This window comes from Schistocerca cancellata, chromosome 1 (assembly GCF_023864275.1).
Source record: "Schistocerca cancellata isolate TAMUIC-IGC-003103 chromosome 1, iqSchCanc2.1, whole genome shotgun sequence".
NCBI lineage: Eukaryota > Metazoa > Arthropoda > Insecta > Orthoptera > Acrididae > Schistocerca > Schistocerca cancellata.
In genome coordinates, this window is record NC_064626.1 from 1,274,877,778 (window position 1) to 1,274,889,714 (window position 11,937).

Here is an 11,937-nt window from a genome sequence, read left to right on the forward strand (position 1 = left end):
GGTGTTCTTATTTCAATTTCCAGGAGTGTAGATATGTGTGTAAAGTGTCATATTTGTGTGTATTAAAGTTTAATAAATATATGCATTCTTTTTGTAACACCTGCAGTCAAAAAACCAGAAAAATGTTACTGAATGTGACAATTGCTGCAGTAGCCTAATTTTATATTCATCAAGCTGTTCGTAGTGTGAACTGCAGTGTGGGGTGTGTTTTGTCGTGCTGGAATAATCCATTTGGTTCCCTGGTCATGAATGTTGTAAGGTTTCCCAATCTTGCCACATATCAGTAAGCATTCAGCTTCCTTTCAAAAATTACCAAAACAATCCTGTTTTCATATCCTGTAGTCCTCATAATTATTCCAGAAGTTTGGGGGTTGTGGGTGTCTGGAATCACTGCTTTTGATTTCCTACGAAGTCATCTACGGGCACATTAGTGTCGATCTGAATGCTGCTGACAGAAGCGAGACCCATATTGCTGAATGCCACAGAATGCTACCCAGTGTCCTGGTTGACTTTCGTTCTACACGTTCGAGTCTGTTTTCAGTGTTAAGGTGTCAGCAATACACAACACTCAGCAACTTAAGATGTGAATCCAGCTTTCAGTAGTCTGTTCCTGATTGTTTGTGATGATGCTCTGCATGTAACCTCTAGTTGTATTTGAGCTGTTACATTCTGTCTAGTCATCAGAGCCAGTTGAGCAATCCTGCAATGTTCCTGTTGTGTAGTACTTCCTGTAGTCCCCATTGTTCTTGTAATGAGCAAAATTGAATGTGAAAATTCCGTTTAATGTGGAAATATCTACAACAAACCCACCTCGAACTCATTGTACTAAATCTGTTTTGAGTATGGAATAACTAATGATGGATGTGTAATTACTTTTGCACCTCAGAATGAAATTTGACCTCAAGGTAAAATATATTCTGTAAATGCAGTTGCTTAACTGAAAATAGAATAACAACAATACAGGAAAGATAGATTACAACTGACCACATAGAGGAGATGATGATTCACAGGCAGGCACAGTGAGAAAGAATACTAGAAATATATAAGGTTTATGCAAAATCCTTCTTCAGAAGTGGAACTTGCACCCATTCTCAAACCACTCACACATATCACTACTGTTCCCTGGCACTAAGGCTCAACTGAGACTGCATCTCATGTGAGCAGCTATCTGCTGGATTGGCTGTAGTGGGAGTAAGGAGGTCGCATGTAGTTGGTAGAGGGAAGGATTGCAGGGTAGGGATGGGGGAAGATGCTAGTACTGCCAGTCGAGAGATTCAGGAACATGGTGGGGACAGGATAGGTGCAGCATCAGGAGGCTGTGCTGGCTGGAGAAGGGGGGGGGGGGGGGAGCGGGAGGAGTGGAGGGAAGAAGTTGGGAGGAGGAAGGATTTGTTGGTGCATTGCCGATATAAAACATTGTGTGTACTGCAGTGGGATGAGGGAAGGGCACAGGCTGGTGGAATACGGATGGGAATTAACGAAGGTTGAGAAGTTGTGGGAGTGTGTCTCACCCACATAATTCAGAGATAATGATGTTGGTGGCAAGCATTCCAATGACACAAGCTGTGAAGCAGGCATTCAAATGAATCATATCATGCTGGGAAGCATGTTCAGCCAGCAACTGGATGTTCCACCAGTCTCTTGGCCGTGATTTGCTAGTGGTCATTTATGCAGTCAGGCAGCTTGTTAGTAGTCACGTCCATGTAGAATGCAGCACAGTGGCAGCAGCTAAGTTTGTGGTTCACAAGGCTGCTTTCACAGTTTTGGTAGGACAGGAAATGCCAGTGACAGGAGTGGAGTTGGAGGTAGTGAGAGGACATATGGGACACTCTTGCATCTGGATCTATGCAGAGATATGAGCCACATGGAAAAGGATTGGGAGTATGGTCTGAATGAGGACAGATAAGGATAATGCATAGTTTGGGTGGGTAGTGGAATACCGCCTTAGGAGGGGTGGGAGGATTTTTCTCATTTCTTGGACTTATCAGTGTTTAAAAATAGAGTAATTGTTCCAGTATAGCAACCATAGTAAATTCATATTCCTACTCTTGGTACAGTTGGAGAATACAGATTCCGTTTTTGCACTGAAAGTTCAGAAATTCAATCATTATTTACATTCTGGCAGATATGTACTACACTTCTAAATGTTATTTCAATATTTGAGGTGAAATCTACACCTAAAATGGTCCAGTTATAATATTGAAATTATTAAACATATCCTAATAATAAGCCAGGATTTCTTCAAAATGAAATACTAATAGGTGCTGCTAATGATGCTGTAATTAATCCGAACTTGTCCTTGCTATATCCATGGGAGCAATATGTAAGGGGTCATAATATATTCCTCGTCCTCAGGATACTTTCGTCTACTTTCAAGGGCCTGCCAGTTAAGTTCTTTAAACATCACTGTGACACTCTCCTGAGGTCCAAACAAACCTATGACTGTATGGGCTGCCCTTCTCTGTATACATTCAGTATCTCATGTTAGTCCTATTTGGTACGGGATGCACCAACTTAAGCAATATTCTAGGGGCGGTCACATGAGTGATTTGTAAGCCATATCCTGTGTACACTGATTGCATTTCCCAAGTATTCTATTAATATACGAAAGTTTGGTACCTGCCTTACCCCCATTATGATCATCCATTTCATGGCCCTATTCACTGTTACATCCAGGTATTCGTATGAGTTTGCCAATGCCAGCTGCAGCTCACTGATATTATTTTCATTGGCTGCTATGTTTTTTCTTTTTGTGAAGTGCATAATTTTACATTTCTGAATATTTAAAGCAAGTTGCCAATCTTCGATCGACTTTGAAATTTTATCAAGGTGTGACTGGATATTTGTGCATCTTAGTTCAGACTGTACTTCATTATAGACAACTGCTTAATCTGCAGAAAGTCTAAGGTTATTATTAATAGTGTCTGCAAGGTCATAACTATACAGCATGAATAGTGAGGGACCCAACATGCTTCCGTGGGGCAGACCGCCATTAACTTCTACATCTGTTGATGACTCTCCGTCGAAGATAATATGCTGTGTCCTCCATACTAAGAAAACCTCAACCCAGTCACAGATTATGCCTGGTACTCATACAATTTTACTTTTAAAAATAAGCATAGCTGTGGTACAGATTGTGAGTCAAATACTTTGCCAAAATTGAGAAATACGGCATCTGTGTTGACAGCCAAGATTTGTGGTTTTCAGGATGTCATGTGAGAAAAGTGCGAGTTAGTTTTAAATGATCAATGTTTTCGAAATCTGTGTTGGTTGGCATGGAGGAGGTCATTTTGTTCGAGATACATCGTTATGTTTGAGCTCAGAATATTTTATAAGATTCTGTAACAAATGGATGCTGATGATATTGGAAAGTAGTTTTGTTGATGACTTTTGCTACCCTTCCTGTAGACAGGTGTGACCTGTGCTTTCTTCCAGCTATTGGGCACAGCTTTTTGTTCAAGGGATCTACAATAGATTAGAGTTAACAGAGGGGCTAACAGCCACAAATTGGGTATAGAATCTGATAGCGAGTCCATCGGGCTCTGGCTTGTTCCGCTGTCATTGCGCTACAGCCAACTGTTTGTGTAATCCGTCAGTGTGAAGTTCCCATGTCCCTCATGCCTGTGATTCGACCTTTCTCAAAGTTTGAAAGATGACGATAAGTTGATATGCGCATCCTATGGGTGTGCTGTGTTGTTACTCCACCTGAAAAGTTCCAATAAAATTAGAAGCACTCATGTGCTAAATACACTTGCATTAGGAAGATATTTCAATCATTGTATCTCACAGCAATGGAAATACTGGAGTAGCAATTTGGAATATCAACAGTATTATGAAAAGGAAAGATTGTGACTCACCATAAAGAAGGCTTTTCGAGTTACAGGCAGGAACAACAAAGACTTGTTACCCATTGATCTTTTGGCTGAAGCCTTCTTCAGAAAGCGAAAAAACACACACACACACACTCTTCGTGCACACATGACTGCTACCTCCAATCACTTTGGCCAGGAAGGAACTGCGTTATGCTACGAAGCAGCAACGCAGGGTGGGTGGGGAAGTGGGAGCGATAGCAGGATTGGGGTGGAGAGAGAGAAGTCAGTGCAGCCTGGTGGGAAGTGTGGTGACAAGATAGTGGCAGGATAAGGCTACCAGGTGCAGCATCAGGAGGCTGTAGGATGAGGGAGGGAGGGAGGGGGGGGTGAATGGGGAGCTGGAAAGGAGAGGAGCAGAGGAGGGGAAAAAGACCGGTGGGTGCTTCGGCCGAGAGAGGCTCAGAGGAGGGTTAGGGGATGTGAATTCAGAGGAGGTGATAGGACAGGGAGTGGAAACTGGTGGATGGAGGGTGTAGGGACAATATGTTACCATAGGTTGAGGCCAGGGTAATTTTGGGAGCAGGGTGTGTGCTGTAAGGATAACTGCCATCTGTGCAGTTCAAAAAAGCTGGTAATGCAGGGATGGATCCAGATGGCGTGAGTTGTGAAGCAGCTGCATATCGTGCCGCATATTGGCGGAGGCCATTCATCCTGGTGGACAGCTGGTTGGTAGACATACCCAATATAAAAAGCTGTGCAATGGTTGCAGTAGAGCTGGTATGTTTGGTAGCACTTAATCATGGAGTTTATGGTGAAATACCATGCCTTTCCACAAGTTATTTTCACTCGGACAGCATTTATCATTAATTATTCACTCAAAATTCATCTGAATAAACAATATTTAATTTCAGGGAATGGGAAGTTCTCACATCCCTCAAATATTCTTCTCACTAAGTAACAAAATTAAAACTTGCCTCGTGCTAGCATACGTCCTCAACTTAAAAGCTGTGGCATGCAAGGGTCTTTTTAACATGTAGACACACCATTAAAATTTAATTCTTTTTCCAATTGCTGTGAGGAGCTTCTGCACAATAGGAAGTCTCATTTGCAGTAAACAGGGATGTCGTACAAAGTCTCTTACCAGAGCCGTCTCACAGTTTTTGCACTGAAACCTGTATTATTCAGATGTCAGATGCATTTAATCAGGAGTACAAAGAGAAGATTCAACAGCAGAAATTCTCTTTCAGATTCTGTAATTGTTCTTACAGGAATGCAGATATTGGCAGCATACAGACTGCTTTGTTTTATTATGTATTTATTGTTTCCTCACCTAGCTTCCTGATCACATGATTGTATAATATTCCTTATTGCATTTCTAGCCTCCTTGTGAATGCATGCTATATAAAGACAACTATGGAGGCAGAAGAAATCACCTCAAATGAGCACTGATTCGCCAGTGACTGAATTAAACGCTATTCTTTGTAAGTGAAAAACAATAACAAAATAATACCGACAGTTTCTTGGATGTCTGATAATACAGACATTAGGTAGTCACAGGGAGGAAGGAAATGAGGAGGTGGTCTGCTTCTCTGCTCCTTGCCTCTGATCTGCTACCTAACACCATCAGTAAACAGGTGCTCAGCAGGGGAGGAGTGTTCGGTGAAGCAGGTGGTATGGATTCAGTCCTTGTCTTCCATATATTCCACTAAGAAGGAGAACATTCAGGGATGTGGAACGAGTAATGGCTAAGAGATGCTTGGATTTTACAAATAAAAATATCTTATGTTTTTTGTGTAGTTCATATTACATACATACTTTTTATAAAATGTTTTAAAATATCACAGACTCCTCCCCCCCCCCCCCTCTCCCAAAAAAAAAAAAAAAAAAGAGTATATTAGAACATAAGTAAATTCACTGAGATCTTACCTTCAGGTCGCTGTATGTGAATTTCATAAACTTAGTTAGTGTACTTAGCCTTGCTAATTACTAGCCTAAATGAAATATACAGTGCATAAATAGATCTATTTCTGTTACATTAAACTATTTCTGATAAATTACTGAAACAGTAACAACTGTGTAATATACACTCTACATTCTAAAATTGTATGACCTTATATAAGGGCTGTTTGAAAGGTATCTGACTCTTACTTGCAAAATCAGTCTTTATTTAGATACAACTGTTTGACACTAGTCACCTTCAGAGTAGTCCCCTTAAAGTGTTACACATCTCGTCCAATGCCGCTGCCACTGTTGGAAACATTGCTGGAAAGCCTCTTTTTGTATGGAGGCCAGATGCTCCTTTGAATTCTACATAATGTCTTCCCTGTTCTGAAATATGTTTCCTTTCAGAGTCTTTTCCATTTTAGGGAAAAACCAGTATACACTATGTGCTAGGTCAGGGGAATAGGGAGGCTCACAAAACACAGCTGTATTGGGTTAGACTAAAAATCTCAGAGTTAATTGAGAACAATAAGTGATTGTGTTATCATGGTGAAGGTCCCAGCTGCTCGCTGGTCACAAGTCTGGCCATTTGCTTCTCACTGCATCGCAAAGGCAGTGCAGAACCTTGTATCACTACTCCTTATTCACATTAGTATCTTCTAGGAGTGTACTTGTGATGAACCATGCCATTGAAGTCAAAAAAGACAGTCAGTATGACCTTCACATTGGTGCACATCAGTATGACTTTCACACTGCTGCACACCTGCCTCTTCTTTCTCTTCTCCCCCCCCCCCCCCCCTTCCCCCTCGGGGATGATAGGTGCTTCCATTGTGTGATGACTGGAACTTTATTGGTGACTTGTATCCACAAACCCAGGACCCATCACCAGATATCATTGTGTTAAGAAAGTTAGATTTACTGTTCACAGTATTCAGCACGTCCTGCGTGATTTCCGTATAAAGTTGTTTCTGTTCAGTTGTTAGCAACTTCGGCATAAATTTTTCTGAGGCTCTCCTGAGGTTCATTCAAATGTTCTGTTAAAATGGAACGAATGCATCCAGTACTAATTTTAATCTCGTCTGCAAGTTCTCTGATTGTGATTCACCTATCCTGCATCACCAGGGTCCTTAAGTGATCAATAACAACCTCATTTCCAGATGTTGAGAGCATGTCTGAGCATGCTTAACTCATCAGTCTTCACTGACGAGCGGCCATTGAAGGAGTTGTACCCATTGCTTTGTCCCCAGAAACATGTCGAATCTTGTGCATTGTTTCAATTGAGAATCGCCAAGCTGAAAACAAAATTTGTTGCAGTAATGTTGTTCCACATTTTTGTCGCAACAGCTGAGGCCATCCACTTACATGTGTTTACTTGTCAATGGCCAGCCAACAGCTGGTTGTTTCTGCATTCGTGGTAAAAAATCAGGCAGAAGGTACTAATGTCAAGTACACTTAACAAATATGGAGCCTGTGCACATGCCTCGATACCATTGTTGGTTTCAACAATAAGAAATAAAGGTGGATACTTTTTGAACAGCCCTCGTAAAACATAAGATGCCAGGCTTGACATTCATGATGGAAAAAGTGTACAAAATACTCATTCAGGCGATTCTTGAGTATACCTTTTCAGTCTGAAGTAATAGAAGAATAGGCAAGAATCAATGAAGAGCGGTGCATGTTGCAAAATGCTCACCGTGAGAAAATTAGAGAAATTAGAGCTCATACAGGGCCATATGAATGGTCATTCTTTCCACGCACCATTCACTAATGTAGCAGAGGCTGGTGGAAATGGTAGTGGTACCAGAAGTACCCCTGCCACACTCTGTTAGAAGAATTACTGTGTACAGATGTAGATTCAGATATGCTTAAATTACTGTTTTGATAAAGCCTATTCTTAGATGTTATAGTGCTTGTGACAAGAAATGAAGAACTTTCATAGCAGGTCTGGAAAAAATTTTTGTTTTCCATATACCAACAAGCATAATAAATTCTGGTCTTATTGTAGAGAACAGGACAGTAGAAAGTATTTTCCACTGTGTTAATTCATCCTCATCTTTCATTGTTAATACCCATGATCTTCCTGCATTATGTCATGAAACACCTGTGGTTAACTATCCTGTCTGTCCTGTCAGATAATATCCTCAAACCTTTCTGACTACCCACGACATGGGGAAGAGGTGAAAAATGGAATGTTATACTATACTGATGACTTGTATAAACTGTTATTGTTATGCTAACTACCAATAAAAATGAATGAAAAACATTCATCATATTGTTCCAGCAACATACGTCTTCTGATGGAAAACGTCTAAAGAAGAGCAAATCACCTAGTCTAGAAAATCTCAAACCGAAGGCTTGGTTGAAGCGATTTCTGCCATCGTCCAGTCACAAGAAGAAAGGCAGTAAAGTAGCAGAAGGATATGAATGTTAAAAAAAAAATCTCTGCTCATAAATACCTTATGATAGTTCTTTCACATTCCATAAATGTGTGTAAATGTATATATCGATGTAAATAATTAATTTTCTGCTGATGTTAGAATTGTACATAAAAAATGTGATACTGTACTGCTACATTGTTTTTCTCCATATTCGTTATTAAAATATATATTTTATTAAAAAACTAAAGCATTTTATGAAGTTCTGAAAGAAGGGACAGGCATTTGATACTTCACGTCCCACAAGTGAACTATCTGTTGTACTGTAATTCTGTACAAAATGTAACATTATCTGTATGTGTTATCCAGAACAAAAAAAAAATGCTTGATTTCATTTGAATAGTTTATGAGCAATCAGATGTAATTTAAAGATTTATTTTTTATACAAATATACTGTACAGTTATACTCTAGACTTTTAAACAAAAACTAATTTTTTGAAGTAGTTTGTTGTAAAATTTACTGCCAGTTGTAAAGTATTTTACAGACTGTATAGAAGAAAGTGTTCTTTCATGAAGAAAGATAAATTTATATTTGTTTTTTCTTGCTATTTAAAGATGAACGGAAGCAATGAAGGTTCCATTAGCTCTCTGACGGCTGCAAGATTGTCAACAAATACTGTGTCGAGTGTAACACTGTATTGCCAAATCCACCTACCTGTGCAGGGTGCCTGGGATTGAATAATTTGTGTCTTGTGCTGTATTTATTCTCCTGGGAACACAGTCTTATTGTAGGAACCTTCAGTGCTGGGCAGGAGGGTTTGCATGCCTCAGTGATGCTGAGGGCTATGCTGACAGTGATGTAGCTACTGGCAGGGACATCCAAGCTAGACAGGCCTCGGATTGGAGGAGTCTGACAGAGTGTTCCACAACTTAGGGAATGGCGGGCTGTTTTTTCTCCTATGGAACTCCACCAGTAGTTGTTGGGGTGGGCATGGCAACCCCTGGTTTCCTGAGCTGGGGACTGCTCTGTGCTGATGGGATGAAAGAATGTAGAGATAAAACAGTCTCTGGCAGGCAACCTCTGGGAAACCTGCTGCCCCCACCTTCCCCACCAGTTGTATAAGGCATGCTTAAGCACACACGGCTCTGCATGGGTCGACATTTGTTTCCCCACTTAAATCTGCTCCTGAAGGGACTGGTGTACTTTCAGGCAGTACCTTAACCCATCCAACAAACAGAGCGTCCGCCGCTCGTGGTCTCGCGGTAGCGTTCTCGCTTCCCGAGCACGGGGTCCCGGGTTCGATTCCCGGTGGGGTCAGGGATTTTCACCTGCCTCGAGATGACTGGGTGTTTGTGTTGTCCTCATCATTTCATCATCATCCAGGAAAGTGGCGAAATTGGACTGAGCTAAGGTTGGGAAATTGTACGGGCGCTGATAACCACGCAGTTGAGCGCCCCACAAACCAAACATCATCATCATCAACAAACAGAGCTCGGATGGTCGTCTGCCCAAGACATTCTCTCAGAATTATAGTAACAGGACACTGTTCTGCAATAACACTTCTGTCCTAATCAAGGAAGCAGAAAGAACCTTTGAGAAAATCACACTTATGTTCACAAGGTTTACAGGGTTCTGCTGGGTCCTTGAAAAGTGTTAAATGACTTCATGAAGGCACTCTTCTAGTTCAGACTGCCAGATCACAGCTAGACCTTAGGTGATGACCCCGTTGCGTCTGAATTCCATAACACTCTTAACTTCTGTAAGGGTATCATATTTGCTATGAAATAATGGAGATGACCCTGCTGAACTGTGTTAAGAATGGTAAAATGTGGGTTTTCACAAAAATTTTGGGAAAAACAGTGACAAGTTTTCACAATTGTGCTTATAGAAGCAGTCTAGATCACGCAAATGACATTTGTTGTGATTTGTGCGATATAGACTTTTCTTATTACAAAACATAAGTGTCACGGAAGTGCAGAACTCTATGAAGAGAATCAGTGTCGCATTGGAAAAAAAATGCAACATTTATTCTAATTTTCAGCATTCCGGAATTACCTGAACATATTCTTGCATGCTGTATCCTCCTTTAGGTTTGACCATTTGTTCCCAGCCAGTGAAATTTGTTAAATCCAAAGATTTGATCATACCAGAATGACATGTAAAAGATGGATGATTTGGACATTGTGGAGGCCCAACTTCCATGTCAGGTTACTCCTCTACAGTTTCTCTGAAACATATAAACTGCTCCAAGAATCACCCAGTATGGAGCAGGAAGTGCAGAGTTTATAATGAGGAAATGAAAATTCAGGAGTTGAAAGCTGAGTTGTACACCTGTGGTGAAGTTAAGAGTTTTCAAAGCTGTGCAACTTCTGATGATTGCTATTCTTTGCACTGGTCCTTAAGAATCCAGTCATCAAGTGTGATGCCCCCATATGAACCCAGTCTACAGACTCAAGTATAAGTACATGTACTTGTCAGTGTACCTGTGGGGTAAAAGCTACACTTGACCCCAAAGCCATTTGGAAGCTGTTAATAATGGACTTGAAACCTCAGCCACATACCACTGCACACTATCAGAAGCCCACTAAACCATCCCCTCTATCCATCCAACCATCTCCTCCCATTAAGTAAGGGGAAAAATCACACAAAAAGTCGTTCAAAATCAGAGACGGGCAGATAAATCATCAGATTTGGGAGCAATCTTCCTTTCTGATTGTGATTTTACTGTGAAGGTTATTGATATCCACAAGGAGGAAATGGATAACAGGCCACCATCTACATATATTTTTGCTAAGCTCCTGTAAATTACTGCTGCCAAGGGGGAGGGAAAGGGCAACCATCACTAATCATTGGCTACCAGAGGGACTTCTGCTTTGCAGTGGATCTTGAATGGATGCAGAATGCATTTGGAGAAAATGCAGCTCCTGACCCTGGAGAGACCATTCTGAATCTGTTTACGAGAAAACTTATTTTAAAGAAACAGACACAACTGTACTCATAATCTGTTGGGTGAAGAAACAGTGATAGAGCACTTCCCATCATTCCACTGCCCATTCATTTGTCACGAGTGACTCAGTGCACACATTGTGCTGTGGATCTCGGCTATTACATGCCCCAGGAGTTGAATTATTGAATGCCTTATCCATTTAGATAGTATCCACCTTTTGATCCATGGTTAGATGAGACACTTTTGTACAGCTATAGTATCGTCTTCAGTGGATGACTATTATTTTTGCTGCCCGGGTGTGGCAGACTCAGATCAGTGAAAAGAGGCCACATATTTGCATTCCAGTGTGGATCCATGTTGCGGACCCAGACAGCAAAGATGAAGCTTCAAAGGGCAAATTGGTTGGGATACAGTCATCAGGCAATCTTCAAAGAATAGGGATGTGGCCTGGAGATGGTGGACCATATCTCCTGTTTGATTCACTGAGCTACTGCTAATTTCATTCCCCAGTCTAGTAACTACTTCGGACGACAGCAAGGATGCAGCTTTGCAGAAATTCGAACACCATCTAACTAAAGACAATATTTGTGCATTCAGGTCTGTGGAGCACAAGTGAGGCACTTCCAGTGCACACGTTTGGGAATCAGTAAGGTGGCTATCAGGCAAGGGTGGTACATGTCCCAATAAAGCCTCGTTGAGAAATGAGAGTCTTGGTGGAAGCACCTGAAGACAGGGTTCAGTTTTTAGTGACCAATTCACCGTCACTGCATCATCTTTACAAGTCCCAGGTGTTCCATAGGACTGTGTAGATGATGTGGCTCCACTTCTTTTCATGTACTGAGGAGGTCTACAACCTTCCAT

At 41.2% G+C, this 11,937-nt stretch overlaps 1 protein-coding gene across 1 annotated transcript in view; it reads left to right on the plus strand.

Moving 5' to 3' along the window:
- LOC126095059 (myeloid differentiation primary response protein MyD88) overlaps window positions 1-8,332 on the plus strand; it is a 131,000-nt gene extending 122,668 nt beyond the window's left edge. The window contains exon 9 of the mRNA XM_049909746.1: window positions 8,035-8,332. Coding sequence (XP_049765703.1) covers window positions 8,035-8,184 — 150 coding nt within the window. The 3' untranslated portion in view covers window positions 8,185-8,332. The remainder of the gene's footprint in view (window positions 1-8,034) is intronic.
- The last annotated feature ends 3,605 nt before the right edge of the window (window positions 8,333-11,937 follow it).